Source organism: Bacillus rossius, chromosome 1 (assembly GCF_032445375.1).
Source record: "Bacillus rossius redtenbacheri isolate Brsri chromosome 1, Brsri_v3, whole genome shotgun sequence".
Taxonomy (NCBI): domain Eukaryota; kingdom Metazoa; phylum Arthropoda; class Insecta; order Phasmatodea; family Bacillidae; genus Bacillus; species Bacillus rossius.
Window position 1 is genome coordinate 81,596,439 of NC_086330.1, and position 26,902 is coordinate 81,623,340.

At 38.4% G+C, this 26,902-nt stretch overlaps 1 protein-coding gene across 3 annotated transcripts in view; it reads left to right on the plus strand.

The window, feature by feature from the left end:
* The window catches only part of LOC134538506 (innexin shaking-B), a 106,074-nt gene extending 85,347 nt beyond the window's left edge, over positions 1-20,727 (plus strand). For all 3 annotated transcript variants that reach the window (XM_063379889.1, XM_063379896.1, XM_063379904.1), the window contains 2 exons: positions 11,745-11,964; positions 14,698-20,727. In XM_063379889.1, the coding sequence (XP_063235959.1) occupies positions 11,745-11,964; positions 14,698-15,248 (771 nt within the window). In that variant the 3' untranslated portion in view covers positions 15,249-20,727. The remainder of the gene's footprint in view (positions 1-11,744; positions 11,965-14,697) is intronic.
* The last annotated feature ends 6,175 nt before the right edge of the window (positions 20,728-26,902 follow it).

Here is a 26,902-nt window from a genome sequence, read left to right on the forward strand (position 1 = left end):
ATGTAGCACATTTGATAGAAACTCAAGCCACCCAATCTGCCAAGCAAACATGGATGGGCTGGTGAAATTTAAAAGTTGTCATCATCCTCCATCATTATTTTATCATCTTAAAGTTTGACCGTATGACCGGGCCTTTATAATTTAATTAAATTAATTTTTTTGGGCATACGACATTGGGTTCATCTGTTTGACATCAGTTGATTTAGGATTGTTTCATGTGGGTTTATTTTTTAACCTTTTTTTATTTTGCATTTATGAATTTTTCACAAGACAAACAGTGAAAAACAGCAATTGCATTTGCCCAAGAAATTGTATTAAATAAAAATACCAAATTGCATTAATCATTTAAAGAACGTAGGGTCTTTATAAGTTGAATCATACCGGAGATAAATGCAGAAACTAAGGTTGAATTCCTAATTTATTTCCATTGCATAATTCTACCAATTTTTGGAACCTAAAGAGTTTCTAGCAGCCAGGCACTGCATTGCGTGGTCATGCTGGGAGAGCAACAGCGTAACGGATGCTATGCGTTGGGCACGAATATTTGAATATTTTTTTCCAACCAATCACCTTCGACGTATCTGTGACGTAAGCGCGTCAAAAATATCCTTCGCGTCGCGGGAGCGATTACTATGAATAGCGCCAGAACTTTACTTTCTAAAGATGGTTTGACCGGTGAATTAGTAATACGTACAATTATTATTCGTGTATTGGCAAGCCCCCCTTTTTTTACAGCAAGCTCTGTGTTCACGTAGGTTTTTTTTTAAATTTTACAATTTTCATATTTACACTAAACATATTTTTCTCAAACATGTTGATTTGATAAACATTTGTCGTATACTTATGTAATGGCCGGAAAAAAAAATTATATTTGAAAGTGTATCTTTGTCGCGTGGATGAAAATCGCGTGTTCGCATAAACGCGTTATTTTGCTTTCGCATCTTAGCCTTCGCGCAAGCGTGATTCCAGCTTTAGTTTAAACGAACAGTTTATTAATTTTTTTCCCTCTGCGAGGGCCTGACCTTTTCTGCGAAGGACGTGGCCGAAGCTACAGCTGCAGATGACAGAAACGCCTCAGGTTAGGCTGCTCTCACGGCGTCACGAGAGGCTATTATGCGCAGTTAGGGGCCCCCCGCCCACCCATACGGTGTGCCGAGCTTCAGACCAAACAACTTACTGCTCAGGATATCCGATGCTTGTTTAAAGCATTTACGAATACCTTAAGGGCGGATGGGTACTTTAGTTTCCGTATTTCGTGTTTAAACTGTATATTTAGGAGAGTGAAAAGAGCTAAAACTCGTGTATTCGGGACATTTTTTTTTAAGACACGAAACACTCGGTAAAGATTCTTAAAACACGTAAGGGGCTTTTATTAAATTTTTTAAAATCTTCATTTCTCGACCATATAATGTTATGGTTACCGCTCAGATCTCTTAGTTACGCTATGCAAGACGAGAAGACTGAGGAGACCCGGCGCTAGGAACGCCTGTGAGCGTCGCACCGATCACCCCGCCTCACTAACACACACAGGCTGCACCCACGACTGGACGGGGCACTTGACGGCCGCTAAGCAAGTCTCCCCGCCCGGCTCCTGCGTGGGTCTCCGTCGAGGACTTCTGCAGGAAGAATGGGCGAGGGTTTGATGGATTCTGGCGCGCGCGGGAGCGCTGTGCTTGATTTAGCTCCGCCCTCTTTCCCCCCGAGCTATCCGTCATGTCGCGTTTCCCGCGGCGAGAACATTGTGCAATGTAGTTCCCACACGAGAGCTCCCCCATCCCTCCGAAGACCACCGCGATTATTCATCCGTTGCGGACCCAATATCTCACAAATACATTTAGTAATACACCACCACACATTCTCTCTGTGCTAACTCAGTGTCTTGAAGTCGTTTCTGTAATGAGCACGCCACAAAACAGCTTTCTCCCCACCAAAAAAAGACGTTTAAATATTAGAAACTACAAAGCTATTACCCTGACGGCAAAACTATATCTCAACACGTAAATTTACAGTAAAATTAAGCCTGCGTTTTATATTAAAAATATTAAAAGAACGCAACTAATGACGAGACCAGCAAATTCCGTGTTATTTTGTGCAGACAGTCTAAAATGGATACCATAATGCATTTGAATAACTTTTTTATACTGTTTCATGCGTCATTGAGCTCTTGAGATACAGGAAGCCAACAAGAAGTTGACGAAAACCCACAAGACCTAACCATATGCAATCCAGACAGAAGGCATGGTAGCAACAAATGAATGAAAGACATTGGTTCGTTTATGTACAGGTGTGTAGATCCTAGCCTGGTATACCACAAAAAATCATCAATTTGGCAGACTTCTAAAAATTACTGTAATAAAAGTTTGTGTTACAGGCCAAAATATTACAAAATAAAATAAATTTTATCGTCCAAATAAATTAAACAGACCAAAGAAAAACCTACAATCAATTATCATACTATTGTTTATTTAATTGTAGATTTTTAAAATTGAATAAATATAATTGGTTGGATTGTTGTTTTTCTTCCCCACGAAGGGAATTCCCACGGACGGAATGCCTTTACAGCGCATTGGATGTATGATAAAACATGCCGCTGAATTATTTAGAATTAGGTTGAACTTGAAATACTTGCACGAGAAGCTAACTTAAAATGAGAAACATTTTGTTTAGCAAGTCATAAGGCTTATACCACGAAGATATGCCTGCTGCCATGTTGCGTAGTTAAAGCTTGTGTTAGACTTAATCATACAGAATAACGACTTACAGTAACAGGCACAGTAAGCTTAGACATAGGTAATATTTAAAAAGAATAATGTAAATAAGTGGAAATGTTAATGACGTCGCTTATATTCGAATGGTTTCGAAGTCGTCATGCATAGATGAAGCTTCTACAAAATATTAGGCCTACGTTAATAACTAATAAAACAATTTAAAAAATACAATTGGTACTGATAGCAAAATTAATTATTCAATGGCTCCAATAAAGCATAGTTTTAACTTAAAAAAAATTAAAGCAAGTAATCTCTTGATACATTGTGAGTGGATAGTGTTTAGAAATACGGAAAAAAATCCAAGTTGAAATTTTTGTCATTATTCACTAGGTAATAATGCGATTACTGTTGTATTTTATATACTAAAAATATGCATTGACGTGCACTATAATATTTTAGTTAATGGAACATAAAAATTAATCTTAAATTACAGATATTTGTATATTTATATAAAAAACCACTGCATCACTACAAAAATATGTTTGCAGTAAACTGTGTTCAGATTATTACCCGGGAATTTATGCTTACAGTATGTTGTCCTAGTATGTCCAATAGTTTATGTTATTTGTAAACCGGTCCCTGAATAGCTTCTCAGTATTAACTGCACACATTATTGAACATTATAAAGTTCAATTTATTTAATATTCAGTTATCGTTTCCATGTTTTAAATTGACTATGCTTGAATGAAAGATCAATTTAAATATACAACTATGTGCCAATATTCGTAAGAAATACTCAGCTATTATATCGAAAAACGTATTCTATATATGCAACCATATCCATGTGTTGCAATAAGTTACGATATCTTTCTTGGAGTTAACAAACTATTTTTTGGCAACTGGTTTACAAACGAAATTTTTGTAAAAGTACAGAACTTTTTTTCTGTGATATTTATAACTGTCTAGTAACACATTTTTCTTTGAATCTTTGAAGAATCCGCCAAACATTAAGGCAAACAAATTTTGATTTTACCAGTGTACACTCAATATAACAAGCGTGTCTCTGTGACCTCGTAGAAAGATGTCAGCACTACTAAATTTAATCATAATCTCGAAAAATTATTGATCACAATTAAGTTTACTAGGTGTAATTGTAATCTTCCTCTTCTCCAAAGAACCACCATGCTGGAGTGAAGATGGCACTCGCAAAGTCTGCCAAAACTGCGGTGAAAGCTACTACGACCTCAACCGGTCTCGTTGCCAGCAGCTTCGGCGCGGTGTCCTGGGATAGAATCCCGCGAATACTGGTTAAGGGTAAGGGGCAGGGGGCTAGGTTCACAGTGAGTTTGGCCGAGAAACGAGACAATTGATTAAAATAAAGACGCGTATACTTTACAGTTATTTCAAAGTAACTGTAAACTATTTAAGTATACTTATATTATGGTCTATTATCTCCTAGTATACCCCATTTTGGGACTGGACCTAGGAGCGAATAATGAAGATAATAAGCTGATTAAATTCGGAATAATATTTAAGTACAGGTATAGATTAAAATGTAAACAAATTCGCATTATTTTAGTCCTTTTCAGCGTAGCTCTGCCAAAGTGACTCATAAACCAGCGAAATAAAAATGTAAGCCGTCTGAAAGCCGGGAGTGCGTTCAACAGAACTGGTTAATTGAACAGCAATGGCTTCCGCGTCAAGACTCCTTGGCTTCGCGAGTGCTTTTATTTCGATTCCGTGTACACACACACACTTCCTGGCGACTTGTCCGAGCCGTCGAGGAGTAGTGCAAACATCTGCCGCGGGGAGAGCTTCCTACAAGCGACTCGTGCCGGAATATTGGTTCCCCCATCACACGACCCTGGCAGCTGTTTGGATAGAGTCTCCTCCGGTTGAACGGGCTGCACGAAGCTAGTAGGTCACCGCTGCTCATATTCCTGGCGCACGAACTTCACGTTTAGCGAGATTGTAGTGAAACTATGTTATGGCCAGAGATGGCGATTTATCACGGAAAAGATTTTCGCGCTAAGATGGCCTGCAATATTCTGTATTTTCTTCTAACCTTCCATAGTTATTTATTTTGAAACAGGAAAAAAGAAGTTTCACTTCACGATAGCTAAACGCCAAAAAATCGTTCACCTTCATGCCGCTTCGAGTGACTGTACCACCGTTTAACTGGAAGAACTCTGAGCCAATGAAAAACATGCAACAGAAGAAGCATCGAATCAAAAGCATCTCAGGTAACAAGTGTCTCGAGTCTGTAGCCAATGAGCAGGTGTAACTTGCTAGAATACATACAGGATCGTGGAGTCTATCCTAGAGGTAATTAAAAACAGCGGATTTCCACCATCTCTAGTTATATCAAACTATAATAGTTTTTAGTGAAATTACTTAATATTGATTTTTTTCTGCAGAGACCTTCAAAATTCGCTTATTATTTGGATTTGAATAACAATGATCATAGGTCTTTTACGTGCTCCGAAAAACAGGAAGCCAATATGGAAATAACGACCCAACCATATGCAGTCCCACAGAAGGTAGAATGTGGCAGTAGTAAATGATTTGTTTATGTACAATTGAGTGTTACCTATAGTCTAATATGTATCACGATATAACGCGAATTGGTCTTGTCTCTTGTAACAGAACTTATAAACCTAAAGATTACCAATGAGTTAATATTGTCTGTCCTAAATTTGTTTAGGTATTATTTAAAAGGCAAAGGAAATGCTTTTTGCGAAAAATAAATGCTCCTAGTTTTGTATCTTGTTGCGAGTTTGCTGTTTGTTGTCTCAGAGCACTTAAGAGAAAATGCGGGCAATGATCGCAGGAGAAGCACATTGGTAAACGTGTTTGAATGTAGTCTACAGGAAAAAAAAATCGTGTTTTCCGCTTCTAAACAGGAAAAAAAAATTCTTAACTTTTACAAAAGATTCTTTTAAGGAAGTTACCAGTTAACAAGAAATAGTTTTTGATACTACAAGAAAGATATTTATTGTAAATGTGTACAACACTGTCTATAGTAGATAATGTTATTTTTTAATTCATGTTTCATTCAAGCATATATTATTAAAACGTAGAAAAGGTAGTCGAATAGGCAATAACTGAACTTTATTTTTTACTGTGCTTATTTATATGTGCAATTAATACTGAAAAGCTATTCAGAAAATGGTTTTAAATAAATTTAGCTATTGGCGATACTGGTACAACACAAGATATAAATGCCCGGGTAAAAATCCTAACCCAGTATTACTGCCAACACTATTTGGTAGAGATTGAGTTGTTTTTTTGTAATGTACAAATTTACAAATATTTGTAATTTTACATGAATATCTCTGTTCCATTTACAAACAAAAAAAAATGCAGTGCTCGATTCTGCAACGAACACGCTGGCTTCCGAGTCGATTCTCCGTGATTTTTTCAACAAGTTAAAAATATCTGAACGTAATTCAATATTTGTGACACTTGATTGTATGTTCAGTGTCAGTATTCATCTCGTGGGTACACTGCGGCCGAGACGACCAGCTCTTCTGCGCAGTAGGACGCGCACCTGCTCTCGGTGCCAGTGGTTCTGGGTTTGAGTCCCGGGCAAGGCTTGAGCGTGAACACGTATCTTCTTATTTGTTCACAAATATGTCAGTTGCATAGGAATGTCGGCCCTGCTGCTGGTGCCTTGCTGTGGTAAGTAGTGCCGGTCAATGACTAACCGCCCTGACTTCACGGCAGACATCTTCGATGACTCTGACCTTTGACCTTGACCTTGACCCAAACTACCATTTGAACCCGCCATTTTGTATACCACCATTTTATTTTCTAGAATTCCCGCCATTTTGAAAAATGTTGCACTTTTCGTTACGGTCGCCATATCGAATTCTTATATCACAGCAGTCATCTTAAATGATAACGTCATAGTTTAACGTTTCGTTACGGTCACCATATTGGATCCTGACATCACAGCAGCCATCATGAATTATGATATCGTACTTTTCGATATGGTCACTACATTGGATTCTCAGGTCACGGTAGACATTCCGAATGATGACATCACCGTGGCACTTTTCCTTGCGGTCACAATCTTGGATTATGAATCACAGCGGTCATATTGGATGAACTTTACTTTTGACCTTGATCGTGACCTTTCACCTTTTCCATATTGGTATCGGGTCTTTACATCAACTTGACTCACCGAACGTTGAAGTTTTTATGGTCGCCATCTAGAATTCTGATGTTACGTCCACCATCTAGGATCTGATATCAAAATCACTTTTTTGATTCTGATGTCATTTAGACATCTTGTTTTCGTCTACTGGAGGCTAATCTTGGATTGCTTCAACAGCTCAAATTTCTCCAAGTGTTCCAATGTGATGTCATAATCCAATTTTGCGATCATAACGAAGAGTGAAATGGTGATATCATTAAAGATAGCTGTCACGATGTCAGATTCCAATATGGCGATCGTAACGAAAAGTGCAACGATGACTTCATAATTAACAATGGCGGATTCCAACTTTCGAATAATTCTAGAAAACAAAATGGTGGTAAAACCAAATGGCAGATCCAAACGGCCACCGGGGTCAAGGTCAAAGTGAAAAGGAAAGGTCATCCAATATGACTGCCGTGACGTTGGGGTGGTTAGACACTGGCCGGCACCACGCACCACAACCAGGAACCAGTAGCAGAACCGACATTCCTATACTACTCATGTCCAAGTCAGTGAAAATGTAAAAATTTCGGTTACAAGTTAATCACCAAACATGAAACAAAGCGTACAGAGCATTTGCCTTCCACCACGGTAAACACTATAGTAGAGCTCAGATTTCACAGAGCGGGAAACATGGCTGACGTTGTCTGGGGCCGCTAGCATTGGTAAAAATCGACAGACGGCTTTGTGATTCGTTCTGTACCCACTGTTGCCTAAGTTAGGTGACGCGTAAATCTAAACTGGAAATCAAACGGTTGTGACCGATCTAACATATTTTTGTGAATATAGACCGTTTAAAAATATTTTCAGATACCTTTAATGTTTTGTTTTTGCAACCTAAGAAAACCATTAGTTGGTGAAAAAATCCCAGGTGTCGCTAATAAACCACTTTATAACATTAAAATAATGTTTGTTTGGATGTATTTTGAATAGAATATTTTGTGTATAGTAGAATACTGTATTTGTCGATGTAATTTTACGTTTAACTGAAAGGGCAGGACAAATTTGGTATCAGTTCGTTGCTTTGTTGTTTGGTAATTTAAAGGATCCGGTACAGACGATAGGAAACTAAAATAAAAACTTAGTATCAGCTTGTCCTCTTACAGGCCTATCTACATTTCATTCATAAATTTACAAGCGATTATTCCCCTACAGGGAGAGTCATATTTGGAATGACGTACCGAGAGATAAAAAATATATTTCACTTGACTTGTTTCGGAAAAAATTAATAAAAGTGTTTTCTTCTGGAAGTTAAGTTAAATAAATATCTGTAGAGTGATATTGTGAATTATACATATATATTTTTTTAGGTTTTAATTGTATCTTATTATAATATAATTAAACTAATGCACAACATTATAGTGTTGGTTTTGATATAGCAATGTATTATAATGCAAACATTTTGTCACGTTTGCAAAAGGGCTGAATCTGGCCGTAAGTAAATGTAAAAGAATAAGCGAGTCGTGGCGCGCGGACATCCGCCAGGAAGACCGAGACTCACGGGCGCCTCGCCCAGCGACGCTGCCAGTGGGAAGAGTCGGAACGGGAGAAGGCGTGGCACCCGGCGTCGCGGCGTCTGTGCGCGGCGTCGCTGAGTCGGCGTCTCCATCCGTCAGCGTCGGGTCGCGAGGGAGGCGCCGTGTGATCTCGGACACTTCCTGCTCCGCCCCTCTCCCCTCCTTGGTCAACCCCCCCCCCCCCCCAACCCAACAGCTAGAGAGTGGCTGGAGGCCAGGAACACCACTCCCCTCCCCCTGCTGTGCTTCCTCACCTCCGCAGACAACCTGATGAATATCTCTCCCGACTACAAAAAAATAAACATGAGGCTAGTAAAAGAACTTAACGAGCCGACTTCTTCAAACGAGCTCGATCGCAACCCTAAGAATAATAATAATAATAAAAAACTAAATGTATTTTTACATTCGGTAGAATCTCTCTTCAGTGTTTGAAGCGTCGATATTTTTCCCGGACGAGATGTCAGATATATTTTTTTATTAAGTTTCTCGAACAGCGAAGTCCTTATAGACGTATATATAAAACGTGCAAAATATGCAGCACAGTTAAAATACAATTTTTAATGTAAATTTCCTGGTTTAAAATTGTTCAGAGATCTTACGTAAATCTATGAATATTCGCTGAGTTTACTTACTTTGATCGTTAACTCAAGATAATTGCCCTGGCGAACTGAAAACAAAAAACCGTCATTAAGGCTTGATTTCACAAACCATGTAGATTTTTGTTTTTAATTTTTTTCGTCATTACTTTTATTAAAGGGCTTTTACTGAAATCTTTACTCGATACTTCCCTTGCAAGTGCTGTTGCACCACAAATATTTTCAAGAGATATTCCCAATGGATCGATTGATCAGCATCCAGCTGCAAGGGTACTTGAGACGAACCAGTACCTGGAACCCGTTAAAGGGTGTACCTGGCATGACATCTCGTGAGGCATGGGCCTTCCCAGCAACGAGACTCTAGGGCTAACTCTACAGCTGGACTCCACCAAGCCCCATATGAATCTCTCCATCCAAGTTTGTTACGCGCACAGGTTTAATCCCTTGCGGGACCAGTGACTGCGCCCTAGTGTGGTTATATCTGAGCTGGCGTGGCCAAATTTACTTAGGGAAACGGATACGCGTCTTTCAGAAGGCTAGAATGAGAGTCCGAGGCAACCCATCCCAGCAACGTTTGCACTCGACGCCCTTATGGGAATGTAGGCCTCGTCACTTAAGATGTTTCACTTTTTTGTACTATAATTCTAACTTCGTACTATTTATAATAATTTTTGGCATGTCAATGCATAAATATTATATTCCATACTTTCTATACCTTGTCACAACCACATATCTACTAACAGGCTGAGTCTGTGAGCACCACGAGGTCAAAACTTATTATCTTATGCGAGGACTACAACTATTGACTAAGTCCTATGCCATATCAAGCTAAAAAAATTCAATACAGAAGATATATTGCGAGCAGTATCAAAACATGTTAAAGATGGCAAGGCCTAATTCACCTTAACCCAATCAGCCAACCAGTGGTTGACTCAAAGGAGAAGAACCACCAATCCCAGTTGGTTACAGAGATGCGCCGGCATTGCTATCCTCATTCCTACTGCGTTTTTCTTCAAACTATACAGTTTATTGCCACCTACGTGTAAGCCCTTCATCAGGAGGGGATAACTATTCTGTGCGTTCCTCAGAATGCGGGACGAAACCACTGACACCACGAGTCGATACTCAAACGATCAGCACCATTGGAGAACCCAGGACAGGGCCGAACTATCGTTCCGAAGTAACCCCACGGCACTAGCAGTTGTTAACCGTTTCATGGTTCTATTTCATTCCCAGAAGCGCTGGTAGTAGAATGTTAGGTATCCTACCACCTCACAACCATCGTCTGATCATAGCTGCTCGCTGATTAGCATGCTGGGCAAATACTCCTTAACCATCGGTGCCGATGAATCAGTGGGGGTGGTGCAAGCAAGGGGGAACTGAAGAAGTCTAAAAATACCCATAGGCAGGGGCATGTAATTTTCGCGGATAATCAGATCGGTCAGTAGACTTAAATAAGGTATGCCCATGTTAGCGTTTTTTGCAGTCGTCTACAAAAGAATTTTTTGCCCTATTTGGCCAGGTCCTTCAAGACGTGTTTTCTTCCGCACTGGATGGCTATGATTGGTGTGCTGACAGTAGAAAGCTGTTAAGAAAAGTTTCATGTTCTGACACCATTTCAAAAGAGGTCACTTGCCAAAGGTCTACATATGCTTTAGCTGTCTTGTGTCTGGCATGAGTTGGAGACAAGTGACATGCCAGATGCGTTCACTAATGAGGATCTAGATCACCCTGAGTTCGCTTTGGACGAACGGAAATGTGTGCGGTGGATTTGGAAATGGTCCCACATGCTGCCCTAGAAGTTTAAGGTCAATGTTGTTTAAATTTGTACTAGACGTCTTTTAAAGTTTTCAGAAACATAGAAACACGTTTACTTATGGCGACAAAATTTGTAGAGAACATTCGTAATTTTTTTGTACTAACATACATATTTATTAGTGGCATCTGATAATAAATTAGTATTAATTTTTTTCACATTATTTTTTCACTTCGATCAAAAATTTAACTTTTTATTTTCAATGAGAAAATAACTTAAATGAGTGTTTTGATAATAGGTTTTTGGGATTTAATAACTGGTACATGACTTTATAATTGGTATAAGGGTATACATCTCAACTTCATCTTGTTATTCCGAGTAGTTTAACTAAGTTACTTTGGTAAAAGCCTCGCGATTTTGGATAGTAGAAAGAGGAGTTGTGGAGTCTCTAGAGACTACTCTAGTCACTATTATAATTCATTGATGAATACAGCAATACTTCATTTTTGAGATAACTTTTTTAATGGGTTTAAACCAGTTCATTGGTAATTTGCGTTTGAAATTATTTCTGTGAGGTCAGATTCTGGTGTTTCTCCATGTAAAATAGTATTTGTCTGTGTACTAAAATATTTTTTTTCACTATGTTTTTATGGTCAGTTTTATTCACCACCCAATTATGTCTTTTCTGTATAGTACACTATAGTTGATTTGAATATTCGGCATTAACTTCTGAAAAAATTAAAAATTCACTGTCCACAACTGCCCAAACTTTAATGAATTTAACCTGGTCGACACATGTTTTGACTGGAAGAGCATTAAGACATGATATTCTATGTTTTGATATCTTAGAATATAAGAAAACACTTAGTTAACATTTTTAAGTGATTATATTGGCTGGTATGCACTATCAATCTCATTGTTTCTCAGTGACACATTCAAGAAGAGCGTGGCTGTGGTGTGTTGCAGGCCATCCTGTTCTACACGCCACGCTGGCTGTGGAAGAACTGGGAGGGCGGGAAGATACAGGCGCTCATGATGGACCTCGACGTGGGCATCTGCTCTGAGGTGGAGAAGAAGCAGAAGAAGAAGCTGCTGCTCGACTACCTGTGGGATAACCTCAAGTACCACAACTGGTGGGCGTACCGCTACTACCTGTGCGAGCTGTTGGCACTCGCCAACGTCGTGGGTAAATGTCGCTTTCCGGTCTCTCTCTCACGGCCATCCCGTGCACACTCCATCCATCACCTGCACACCTCAAAGCCAAGTTTGTAACATCATACACACAGTCTCCTCTTGATGCAATAAGTAACACTCTAGTCATAGCCCTCCACATAGGTATAGTTCGTAACTGCCTATCCATACTCCTTCAATAGTCCTAGTTGATAAAATTTTTCACACTGCTTCATATTGACACAGAAAATAACACCCTAGTCACAGCCTTCCACACAGGTCTAATTTGTAACTACCTACCCATACTATCTCCAAAAGTTCGTAACATTTTACACACTGCTTCATCTTGACACATCTAATAACACTCTAGTCAAAGCCCTTCTCCCAAGGCTTCATCTGTAACACTCTACCAACGACACTCTCCTCCGAAAACCCAATCCATGTATCAGTACCCACAGCCAACACGAAATTTAGTTCATGACACTTTACACAAAGGATTCCTCTTCGATCCAGTTCACAACATCGTAACTACAGTCCTCCATCAGTAACATGTCCATAAAAAAACCTACCCTTCTTCTCTCACTGAAACCCCAGTCCATAACACACTAACAACTACACTCTCCTCAGACTCAACATGCTACACCTTTCATTGAGCTCTTCCCCCCAAACTATTTTTTGGTAAGGTGACCACCTGGCTGAGTCTACAAACGCCTGCAGACCTCCAGGTCATTTACAAACAGCTATAAATTTACTAAAATGTCTAATTACAAATATTATATAAGGACGGTTTTCCAAGACGTTCGGTTAAGGTTGTGAATAAACACTATCTTATTGATATACAACCTTAACCTGATTCACGGGCCGTATTCCAGAATGTGTCCAAACCGTATCCCAGTAAAGAATCAGATCGGTAGCAGTTTTAAAAAATAGTGCCTTGCGCGAGGTTAGAAACTGGTTCCAACACATTCCAACAGATGTTTGGCAACTATCGATACAATTTTTATGCCAAAATTCCTAGAGATAGCAGCACCGTCACACAAATTAAATGGTGTTATTCTAAATTTATCAAGTACTGTTTAAGATGCAATTATTACATGTTATGATCATATAAGTGTACAAAATGTATTCCAGGATAGTTTCGATACCATAAAGTTTTATTTCGCACGCCAATATTTTGGTACTTCTCTAGATATTCATGAATTTAAATATATACGAGTTAATGGCACCAGACATGGGTCATAGCAACAAAAAAGTGACCTAAACGCATGCGTGAAATTTTGATAACAGATAGGTCACGGATAGGACACCGAAATTCGTTCCCTAAAAATAAGTGACTGGCTATGTCCTATTATGAACTAGGAATATGGTTAGTGTACAGGTGTATCATATTCAACACCTAAACCCATATTTTTGTGTCTTGTAATATCAGTCTAAGAGCCGTTGCACTTGTCCATACAATTTTCGTTTCATAGATTCTTTTGTCTTTAATATTAATAGTTTGGACAGTGAAAAAAGTTTAAACGGTCGATTTCATTGTCACTACTCCAGCTCCTGCTCCAAGGGAAGGGGACAATGAGCAGAACAGAAACGTGATGTAAAGGAACACACTGGGTCGGTTAACATTTGATGTAACATTAAATGTCAGCAAACGCAACATCATGTCAAAAGTATCAGTGGTCATTAAAGGCTTTACACACATCAAGCCTTATATCAAGAAAATACTTTAAAGGAGAGGGAGTATTTAAGGACTTGGATCATAGTACAGACAGGCCAATGTGTCAAACGCACTCACTCATGGTAATGCCACACTAGCTTACTTTCAACAACCCTTATAAGCTTGCAGTACAATACTCAGTCTCAACATCAGCATAGCGGGCAACATATTTACCAATAATACTACGATACAGGATCCAGCGCTGGCCTGAATTTTAAATATATTAACACACTCAAACAAAACAAGCATTAAATCTGCTTGGTTTTTTATAGTGTGCAATCATTGCTTGCGAAAATTAAGAATACACTATAAAACATGTATCTTATAACCTAACAAATGTATACCACGCAATATACGGGTAAAACGCTATTCATTTATGTACCTCTTTGGCAAGAATAATTATCCAATAAACCAGGTTAACTTGTACAAAAAAATCACTGAATAGTAGCAAGAACATTAATTACACTAACTGCCCAGACTTCCAAATGGTATTACAATAAAATATTAAAATATTATAAGGAAAGTGAGTATATTAAAATGATTTGTTATTAGCGGTGGCTGTGTAGGTTTTAGGGTGAATCTTGGTTAAAATTAAATGAGACATTAATATTTAACTGAAGCTAAAGATGGCGTAAATAGCTGCTCTGAACAATGTAAAGTTTTTAAGGTAAAGCTTTTTGATGAAACTCAAGAGAATATTCGCGCATAAATATATTAACCTCTTTTTTTATTTTTTTATTTTTTTTATAGCTAAACTGAAAACAAACTCATTCTTCTTAATGTCAAATGTTTCCTTTTTGGTAAATTGATTTTGTGGTAACTACATATTTCAATCTGTCTGTAAAATTATTATTAAAGTAATATTTAATTTCTTGGACCCAGCGAAATAATGTAGTTCCTATCACAATAATTTACTTTTAGAGACAATTTTCTCTTTCCAACTGCCATTGCCGAGCAGGATACAAATAATTTTGTTTTATTTCTTAAAAAGCACCATATTGTTCCGCGCAGTGACTGGAAACGCACATGTTGCAGGCCAGATGTTCCTGATGAACCGCTTCTTCGACGGCGAGTTCCTGACCTTTGGAATCGATGTGATCTCGTTCATGGAGGATGATGACGAGAATCGTGTGGACCCCATGATCTACATCTTCCCGCGCATGACCAAATGCACTTTCTACAAGTACGGCGTCTCGGGCGAGGTGGAGCGCCACGACGCCGTATGCATCCTGCCGCTGAACGTCGTCAACGAGAAGATCTACGTGTTCCTGTGGTTCTGGTTCCTTGTGCTGTTTGTGCTGACGGCGGGCTGCGTCGCGTACCGTGCCGTCATCATCCTCAGCCCACGCATCCGGGTCTACCTGCTACGCATCCGCTTCCGCCTCATCCGCAGGGATGCAGTCGAGGTGATCGTGTGCAAGTCCAAGATGGGTGACTTTCTGCTCATCTACATGCTGGGCGAGAATGTGGACTCGCTCATTTTCCGGGACGTGATGCACGAGTTGGCCGCCAGGCTGGGCCACCGGCATCACTTGCACATGCACCCGCCCAGCCTGGGTGGCGGCAAGGAGATCCAGGAGGCGTAGCTCCATCCAGCCTGGGCGGCGACAAGGAGATCCAAGAGGCATAGTCCCGCCTAGCCTGGGTGGTGACAAGGAGATCCAGGTGGCGTAGTCCCGCCCAGCCTGGGCGGCGACAAGGAGATTCCGGTGGCGTAGTCCCACCTAGCCTGGGCGGCAACAAGGAGATCCAGGTGGCGTAGTCCCGCCCAGCCTGGGTGGTGACAAGGATATCCAGGTGGCGTAGTCCCGCCCAGCCTGGGTGGTGACAAGGAGATCCAGGTGGCGTAGTCCCGCCCAGCCTGGGCGGCGACAAGGAGATTCCGGTGGCGTAGTCCCACCTAGCCTGGGCGGCAACAAGGAGATCCAGGTGGCGTAGTCCCGCCCAGCCTGGGCGGTGACAAGGAGATCCAGGAGGCAAGTTGTAGCTTACAGGAGGAAAGACAAGCGAATGCATAATAGAGAAGCGAAGATGCCGTGTCCAGTAGTAGAGAAGGGAGAGGAAGATGTTTTAAAGGGATGGGTCGCAGCGAGTGCCTTCTTGGTAAAGGATAATGAAGTAGGCTGCGATAAGTATGAAGTGTAGAACTTTGTAGAGGAGAAACAAAGTTGCATTTCACGGTGGATGATGAGGAGTGAAAGGCTAAGAAGTGTAAGGGGAAATCTTGGTGGGTGATTTAAATGCATAGAGTGCGTAAAAAGACAAACTAAGGTAGATAAATTGCATCTTAGCGAAAATGAGGTGGAGTGGTAATGAAGTTTAAAGAGAAAAGAAGATGATACGTTTAGAAGAAAGTCAATAATGAGCCCAGAGAAGAAACAGCAGTTAAGTGCCTTGTGATAAGTTGAAGGTAGAGAAATTTTGTCCATTGAAAAGAGGCATATAGTTCTGACTGAATTGTGTAGGGGTAAAATGTTGAGCAGGACATTGGTTGCATGAACTGGAATTAGCTGTGATTCATACACACTGCCGAACCCAATTGGAAGTAATACAGGCGACACTGGCTCCACGGGGCATAACATTCCCTGACTAAGCACGCTGTGAGGGAACATGTCGCCGTCTTCGAATAAAAACCTCCAGGAATCACGGTCTTCGACTGAAGGCTAATTTCAGTGATATATTAAATATAATATTTTAAAGATTTAAGATACTTAATGATTACTGGTTAAGAAATTCTTAGATTCTTGTTGCATGAAAATGCAGCTTAGTATATATGACTTCGTTTTTGGTAGGCAAGCATTTATACAATACGCTTGTTATATTTGACTTCGTGCCAAGTTATATAAATGTTTTATATACTGATTTGAATTTTCCAATAATTGTTCACCGTGTTGTACTTCAAAATATATTTGTTTTTATGTCATGTCATCAGAGCATTGAATATATGTATTTATTCCAAAATGGGTATAACACACATAAATACGTTGAAATACATTGATTATGATGATTTTTTATTTATATTCTTATGTAGATACAACTTTAAACTAGTACCCATTATCAAACTTCTCTTCTGTTCCCAGAAACTTAAAATATCTTTACCACGATATTCTGTCTCTTCTCTCCTTTTCATTCGCCAAAATAGCTCCATAATTGCACACTTCATTCCAAATAATTCGTACTGAATTCATTAAACTGAATCCATGAGTCATACAAAGAAACAATTTAAATACAGGAATGCAGTTTCAGTTACGACAGAAGGAACGTGCAAATACGAAGCATGAACTTATGTTACACGGCCCTACCACTTTTCTTATAGGTAATGAATTTTACTCCAAACGTATTCCTACAGAATATTTATCTCCAACGGTTTCTCGTTTTGAAGGCCCTGAGTAAGGGTTGTAATGAAATAAGAATTTTTTTGTCTTAAAAATATTTGATTGTTTAGTGCTGAAGAGCCTTATAGCAACGAAGAACCCTCTGAATTAATAAAATAGTGAAATTTTTAGGAAGTTAACATAGTGAGTATTTCAATTATTTTAATACTATTTACTTAGTTTAAGGTATTTATTTCCGGGTAAGACATTTGTTGGACAAAGAGTAGCCTTACGTTTACTATGCACCTAAAATTCTAAAGTTACAATGCATTGATTTCAGGGAGCTAAAAAAATTAAGTTTTAGTTGTTGAATATGCTAAACCTGTATACCCTAAACGGTTTCCTAGATAACATTACCGCACCCAAACCCTTAGACATGACACGGTCAGTCCTTTAATTTTAGGGTACGAATTTTGTTGTCCTATCTTTGACCAATCTGTTGCCCAAAATTCTGCGCATACGCATATATCATTTTGTTTGGTGATTTATTTTATATGGCGGACCCGTGTCTGACGCCATTAGCTCGTATATATTCTCCTTCGTGAACATCGGGAGACGTACAAGCGTGTTGGTGTACCAAATGAAACTTTATGATAGCGAAACTATCCTATACACTTATTGCAAGCTCGGAGGATATGTTCTGGATGTTAAGTCGTTGAGAGGGCGCCACCGAATGAGAAGGGCATACTGACCCAGGCCGAGACTCCTCCCAGTGGGGGACGCCTCCCGTGTGTGGACGAGATTCAACCCTCCTTGCCAACCTGAAATTACACAGACCTGGCCCGCTCTCGGAGTCTGGCACGCCTGCACAGGTGGTCGATGAAGCTGGCTCTTCAGGCGACCAGCACGCCTTAGACTTACTGCTGGGCGACACATGGCCAGAGAACAACACGGTTTCCCAAGCACGTATACAGTTCCACACTTGGTTATTACGCGCCCTCGTGCACCCCGTGGCACGTACCGGTAGGCGTATAAGTAAGATGCAGTCCACCCTCGTGGACAATCAGAGATTGTCGTAGGTCATACCGACCGAGGCAAGCCCCGATGACATGCGGAGAGCGTTTGGGAATTGTTGAGTCGAGAAGACAGAAGTAATGATCAGTGATGCAATAAGACTAAGTCTCACCTCGGCCGGCGGTGATGAGAGACTGACCGGTAAGAACGGGCCCTCCTAGGTATCTGCGCCGAACAAGTGAAACAGTTATATTGGTTTTAAATCGTGCCACAGGTTGTTCGAAAGGAAAACATTAAAAAAAAAAACTCGTGCAAAATATGGGCACGTCTTTCCACGCCCTGGTTACTTAAATAAAAACATTAAACTAAATTTCAGCATTCAAATTGTCCCGGCTTCGGCCACACTCGGGTCCGCTTCGGGAGCGTTCGGCACCGACTTTGTTCAAGTTATATCGATTACTGAAAACATATATAAAAATAATACGTTTCGTCAGTTTGCTGAATATATACAATATGGGATCAAAAGAAAAATATAAAGGGTTACAATACGTTTCATCGCACTGAGGGCACTCCTCCCTATTGCGGTGGTTCGTGTCGCACCGTTCAAACACTCGCACGTCAACACACAGCTGCGTTGCAGTGCCGGGTGTGGGGGGAGAAGGAAGTTGAGTCGTACCAAGCTCATGGGGCGAAGTCCCGGTCGACGTCACACTTGTACATTATGTACACTTTAATGTTTACAACAAGAAATAATTGCAAGCTAAAAAGTACTCGAGGTTAATTAGAATAACAGCTTTGAATTCCATAGTTTCTTCTATGTTACCGCCTTATCTCCACAGCAGAGTTTGTAAATTACAAGGTACACTGAAACAAGAGTGCGCTTAATAGCAAGTTAAAAACACGACAGCGACGAACTTTTTTCCGAGCTTTATATGAGATATAATTGCATCATGAACACGAGAGATATAGATCATGTAAAATAAATTAAATATATTGTGTTTGATTAATAGCTATAGTAATGCATATCTCAGTCCAACGTGTAGCCTGATTGTTACTTCTAAATATATATAACTCAAAGGTTACTGACTGACTGACATCGTGATCTATCAACGCACAGCCCAAACCACTGGACGGATCGGGATGAAATTTGGCATGCAGGTAGATGTTATGACGTAGGCATCCGCTAAGAAAGGATTTTGATTAATTCTACCCCCAAGGGGATAAAATACCACTCACTGACTCACTCATCACGATATCTCTAAAACTATACACCCGATTGACTTGAAATTTAGCATAGTTACTCACTTTGTGATGTAGACGCTCACTAAGAACGGATTCTGCGGAAATCCGATCCCAAGGGGAGTTTCGGGGGCGTAGTATATCAAAATTTCCAGTTTTTGGTAGGAAATCACCATGGCAACGGCTGTTGCTTTGTTGATGCTTCATTCGTCTCTATGGCAACGACTATTTCATTGTTAGTGCAGTCCTCATCACCGTTGATATTTTGGCGGGTACTTTAAATATCTAAAATTGCCCTTTTTTCAAGTCTTATATATATTTTACAGACTTGAAACTTCACAGTAATGTACCTTTTGTTACGCAGGATGACATTTTCCGAAAATTAGATCCCATGGGTGGTTAAAACCAGGCAACAGTGGGTACTTTGTCTGCATGAGAACAGGATTTTGCATTGTTCATGCCTTCTGCGTCTCCATGGCAACGGGCATCGCGCGGCAGTGGCGTACCCACAAGGAGGGGCATGTATAATGAGCGGCGCAAGAGTGATCTGCCTGTAGACTGCCGTAGCGAAGTACGGGTACATCAGTTGTACGTTGCGTGCACGAGTCGGGAAACCATCGGTGCTATTCATTTTCTCTCCGGTACATTATACAGCATTGTAATGAATTTTCACTGATTTTTTTAAATTTACCATTACTGTAAATGGGAGATGTGGCTTAATTTTTTTCCATTAGTATAGCGGTGCGAAGCCGGGTCGGGCAGCTAGTTGCACATAAAATTGAAAGCTACAGTGCACTGATTTCAAACAGGGAGTCTAAATAACCACCAGATTGATACTATGGACTTTAGGGATGACTTATTGAATTTTAACGAACTCGGTCTTGTCTGAAGCATGACTGAACTCTATGAAGAACTTAATTCCCAACGCAGCCATCTTTCACTCTTCGGTGATAATTTGACATTGCGTTCTCGTCGATATCAGTAATAGTTTCATAAATGTTGAACTTGGCATGGATCTCGACATATCTAAAACCTCAAAATGTCATCATTAAAATTATCTGAAAATTTCATATACTGGTTATAAACATTTGTAGAACTTTTCAAAACAACCCCATTCGTTTAATTGAACTAAAACTTTTTTTAAAAATATGAATGATAACCAAATCACAAATTTTGTGTTGGCCTTATGATCAAAATCGACGCATTTGGCCTTGAAGATGTGACATTCGGCATGTAAGCTCGAGTAGTGTTCCTTCACATGCCTCCCTCAACATGTGGAACCAAATTATATAACAATATCGCCATGTCTGCACGTAGCGCAGCTCCAGTTTCAAACAGTGAATTCTAACTTTGGAGATAAGCTCGTTCCATTTGTTATTTTAATCACAGTGATGCACAGTAACTTAACATAATTGTGGTTTGCCTACTGCAGCAGACAGTGATGTTTTTAATAGTAGTGGTAGCTCTCATAACTCACACAGAAAAATAAAAATAAAAACATGTTTCTCAAAAGTTAAAAAAAAGTCATTCAATGGTAAATAAAAATTTACCGATGGTTTTTAAAAATTGGTTTTAAATTATTACATAACTATATTTACAAGCTTTGAAAGATACAATTTCGCATACTCTTTTAATAAAAATGGATTTGTAATTTATAAAATTGTAGTAACTGCAAAAGAAAGAACAGATTAACAATCAGAAGTGTTGTGTTTGTAGGATAAAATATGGAACTATTAAAGATACAATAGTTCCTGTTGGCATGATCGTAGTTCCACTCAAACAGGATAAAATTAAAAAAAAAAAGGTCTAGAGGAGGGATGAAAGTGTGTATCGTGTTTTAGTCTGGGGGCGACTTTTGGTCGGATCAAAGAGGACTTCTGCAATGCACCCCAGCGGGCAGCATGTACTGTGGTGTCGACACAGACTCTGTTCGGACGTGGCGGAACACGGGACCTCGGCCACGTGGACAGAACTCAGGACAGAACTCAGCGCTGTGCTGGACCTCGCGCGAAAAACAAGTTACGCTTGGAAAACGCCAAGAAAGGGGGGAAATTAATGACTCAAAAAGATGCATATGCGAGGATTAAAAAAAAATGTGTGCGTGGAGTCCACGTGCGACTGAAGTGAAACTTCTTGCTTATTATACTTTTAGGTATAGTAAACAATCCTCTTTGGTTGAGGTCTCTGATAAAAAAAAGTATATATATGTAAGTATTCGAGCGCTAAATTATGCTAATGCGCAAGTTTGCAACTATGCATGTATGCAATAATGCAAGAGTGCAAGTATGCTGTGTCATTTCAACCTCTCCACTGCCGGTTCTCCCACCACGTGCCTGACTATTCCCCTCATGCGATCGGAATTTTTGTAACGCTCGAAAATTGTAGCCCCCTCAGCTAGGAGTTTCACTTCAAAAAATAAAAAAAAATTAATTTTTTATAAAGCTTATAAAAGAAAGTAACATATCAGAAATAAGTAAATGTTGTAATTCTGTGAAGTAAGATAAGAAAAAAATCAAAGTAATTTATTTTGAAACGTTTTATCGATACGTCTCAAACGTCACTTTTTTTTTTTCGTGTGGTAGAGAAACAAAAGTATTGGTCGTTTAACTTTGTATCTATATGCCATTCCAATATAACTTCAAATGATCGGTGTTACGAAAAAAGTTATTTTTGCGTGGATACTACATAAGAAACTTTCATACAACTTCTGACATTTTTGAATTTTAAAATGAGAAGTGATAGTTTACAGCAGTACCGTGCAATTTATTATTTCTAAAGTTTGTTGGTTCACGTGTGTGCAGCCAGACATCAAATGTGTTGATATAGTCATTTTCACACATAATCGATGTTCTCATACGAATTAATACTTTAAAATGGGTATTTTATAACAGTTCCGCAGTAATTTCTGTTTCTCATTTTTCCATCATATGTGCGTGGAAACACGTATCCTAAGAAAACAGTAGCTACCTACAAATATAAATGAACAAAAAATTTTTTCTATTAATACTCCTGAACTACTTTTTCATAACAGGAGTTAAATGAGTTTCGTCTGCACTGAAATGTTGTTCAATTGTTAAATAATAGAGAAAACATATAAGTAATGTTTCCTCAAGAATTTTTTTTTGTTCACAGAAAATCATTTAAATTTCTTCATAAATGAGCATTTAAATTAGAGATTATTTAATGTGTTATTTACTGTAATTATGTCCATGATTATTTCAATTAATGTATATTTATATTTGTTTTCTCAATATTTCTGAAACTATGTTTAGTATAAATACTATACATTATGAAAATAATTATTCTGATTAATTGTGCTTGTTGACTTTTATTTTAAAAATCATTCAGAAAATTTTAAAACTGTAACTTCTAGAAAAATTTTATTAGTTGTCAGAACCAACGTATAACAAAGTGTTTCAGGGTTGAAATCATATTTAAAAGCATTATGTGAACTTAATACAAATTAAGTATTTACCATCATCGGATGAGTGATTATGTTTATTGAATTTTGTTTTGTTTTTAGTTACATTGTTCACAGTTTTCTTTTTAAGAAAAATTAAAAAACCTGAAACAGTTTTTATTGTAAAAATTGAGCATATTTTGATGCCATTATTACAATTATTTTCCACATGAGAATATAATATTCTGTCTAAAGCTTAAAAAAAAAACTACAATTGTAAGAGTAACTCAGACAAATAATTGAGCACATACAATGGGAAGTGTTATTTGAAGTAAAAATCACAATCCAAGTTATAAGTTCTTGTTTGTTATAGAATTGAATGTACCAATATTAAAATTTTACTTGGATTTAATTATTTTGAATTATATTATATTTTGAATTATATAGACCACTTTGAACAGGAAGAAAACATTACAGTAAAAAGGTATTTTACTTTCACATGTAAATCAGAGGAAAAAAATCTGTTGATATTTTATAAATAAAAAACAGAATTGCAGACGTGAGACAAAAAATTGATTTTAAAAACCTAACATTAATTAATAAGAATCGCATGCTTTTGCGACCATTTACTGGAGTTGCTTGGCTTCTGGGTTGTAGCCGCATCCAAGGCGAATATTTCACCGACGTTTCGATCTACCTTTCAGTCGTCATCTTCAAAGTGACTGCAAGTTCTACCGAAATGTCGGTAAAATATCGGCCTCCGATGCCGTTACAAGACAATAGCCAAGAAAATTCTAATATTAAATACATTAAAAAATTTTAAATGGGAAGCGTAAACAGTTATTTTATCTTTGATTTTTAATGTAGCAACCATGTGCATATTTTTCACCTCTTAAAAAATTACAAACATTCTTATTGTGTATTACATAAGTGTGTATTATATAATTTGAAGTATATGATTACACTTATAAAAAAAGAGTTTTATGTTCAGGTCAGAATATTGTTAGTATATTATGACTGAAATAACTTATCAAGTTTGTTACATGCTTGTAGACCGTGTTAAATAATTAAGAGCTTGGTTTACAAGTGTACATAATTTTTTTTTGGTGAACTAAGTGTTTTATGGTGTTATGTCATCATATATTGAATAAAATGTTTCTTTTTTTACTACACTGAACGAGAACGAAGTATAGTTTGCAATAATAAAGAAATACTTCACAAAATATGTATTTTTCAATTCCTTAAAACTTTATATTACATTGGTGAGTGATTGGTATTGTGATTAAATATGCGCTCCTATTAAAACTACAAGGTATGCTGCCTTGATCTACACACTGAACATTTTAAAAAGCAGAAAGTGGAGGAAAACTAGTGAATAAAAACTAAAATATCTATTAAAATTGTATTTACGTGTACGTTTGACGTTTAGTGTTGAAATAATTGTCGGCACGTGTTTTTCCTTTTCATATTTTACTTTTTTTTTCGTTTGCTGCAGCAAATGATTCTTTGCCCTTGTGCAGAGCCGATTTAGGGATTCGTCAGGCTTGGAACAAACATTTTTCCAGCAGCATTTTTGTCTAAAAAGTCTACCTTATCATCATTATAATATTAAATTTTTATGACAATAATACAAATTACTGTATTCAAAATTAGCTTAACTTACATACTACCCATGTACACAAGTGCCAACGTGATGAATACATGTTTGACTCTAAATTATTACATAAATACATGCTGTTAAAATTCTTGAATTCTATTGCAAAGCGAAGACTTATTAGTGGTTTAATTTCATATAATGTAAAAAATTCAACTCACTAAAATCAAAATTCATAAATTATTATGGGAACTATGTATTTATGACCCATTGATATTAATGACAAGGGGAAAAGCGCAGTACCACGCATTGGTTTTAAAATGTTGCAGCGAAAAACGAAAAATACTACTGCTGACACTGGTCACCTCAAATTTAATGTTCTCCAGTATCTTATTTAAAATGCACATTTTTTTAAAATTATCTTTCACAATTGACAAGTCCTCTCCATCATAACGCACCAATTGTACTTCAGAAATATTTATCTTCCCAAACTCGTATTGTTGATGCCCAAACTGAACAAGAACGGTAACGGAACATTTTGGATGCCGCATGTTGCACGTCGAGGTAGAAACGTAACGCGGCGCGCAAGTCTTGGCCAAAAGCCATAAGCGGCCCCGAGATCGTCTCTCGCCAACGGCCACTCGCCCGCAACCTAGTAGCGGCGTTCAAAAATAACCGATAATTACCGCCACATGGAGCTCTCGTGGCCGATAGGGGGATACCGAGGCCAATAAATCCTTAGCTGCACGCGAGAGTTCCATCTGCCCGGGGCGCGTCCGTCGCACACGGACGTCCACTCGAGGCGGAGAAGAGGAGTTATTGCACCACGGGCCGCAAAAAAAAAAAAAAAAAAAAACCGCCTCGGAGAATTGCAACAGTGCTGCCGCCAGGCGAGATTGTGGAGAAACTCAGCCGACATTGCTCAACTCGGTGCTCTGGATCGCGTCACTCTCCGCACGTCACGCATGGCCCGTGTTGCAAAGCTTCCGCCGGTAAAATTAGACCTGAAAACTGCAGCTCCCTTAACTGCCAGAGCACCGTGATTGATCAGGAGCCAGGATGCTCTGTGGCCTGCTGCAGGATGCTGCGTGCGTTTACGGGCAAGGAAGGCCTAACTGATGTTGACGTTAGATATTCCTAATTCAATATTTAAACATTACAACTTCTCTTAAGCCACCGAGTTACCTTGATTGATCAACATAGGAAATATTTTATTTATTTTGAAAAATAAAGTATATTGTAAAAATCAGATATTGCTGCATTATCTTATTGAAGTTATACTTCTTTAGGCGAAAATTATAGAAAAATAATGAGTGATTTTTTGCAATGCGCACGCACCATGCCACAAAATGTTCACTGGAAGATGGCGGATCAAAGTATAGTCACATGAAAATAAAGGGGACATACTAAATGCTTAGTGTGCCAAAATAAACTTTATGAAAGTGAAACTACCCATGAAAATATCTGTGTGCCGAAACGCCGGCACAAAATAAACTAACTATCTTTATTTATGTACATATTAATGTATTGACATTGTGATGATATTTCGTTTAGGGTGAACATTAACTGTATGAAAAAAGGAAAAAGAGCTATACACAGATATGAGACTCTATGGCATTTCACAAACGGTGGTAAATGTTCAATTGCCAAGGCCCCTCTAGGGGCAATTGCTTTTCAAACTTATTTCGAAACCCTATTTATGTTATAAACTTTGAATACACTAAAACTATTATTTTATATACTGTTTTTAAGACACCATTGTTACGTTTTCTATAATATGTGTATTTGTCTTGGTTGATCTGTGATTTAAAGGTCTGGGTCACCTGAGCCAATCACAGCTCAGATTGCTGAAATAAGCTAATTTTTAAACGTTTTTTAGGAAATAATATTACTGCTTCTGTGAAAAACGAACGAAACGGTGCGACACTTCTAGGGAGTCTTGTAAAAATCAGGCTAGATTTAAGGCCTAGTAGAGCATCCGTTAAGTTCTAACGGTTAGTGAGTGTTATATACTATTTAGTTAGTCTAGTAATATTACAAAAAATTATGAAATAGTGTTTATAATTAAATACTACGGTGTTCCGGAACGCAATAACTCATATTGCCAATTTACACTCCACTGCATAAAACTGTTAGACGACGCTTACTCGTTTATTTGGGTTTAGGCCAATTGAGAACTGTAAGGCTGTTTGTAAGTGAAAGTTTGCAGTCGGAAATTATTTAAAACCCACAATATAAGTGACCAATGTTAATTAAGTTAACATAACATTATTTTTCTCCCAGTGGTCCGATTGTAACAGTTTTGAGCTCTACCCTGAGATTTGCTAGCCAGAGCATAACTGTAATTGAAAAGAACAGTGCATATCAAAACCATTGTGAATTCAACCCCAATGGAAATAAATTACTTACATGAACTATTGCTTGTGAATGTTACCCATCCTATCTTCCTGTCATTTTCTGATTTCATGTGAATACAGAAGGCTTATGTAATGGTAAAAAAAAAAAAACAACATATGCTGCTCGAGTAATACACTCCCACTTCTGGTGAAGTCTAAAGTAAAAATTTTTAAATCCTGCTATGATTGTTTACCATTTTGTAAAGCAAGCCATTGGTTTTTGAAACCAACTGCTTTAGTTCTTTTTATGTGAAATTTGGGAAAGAAATAATGTATTAAAATT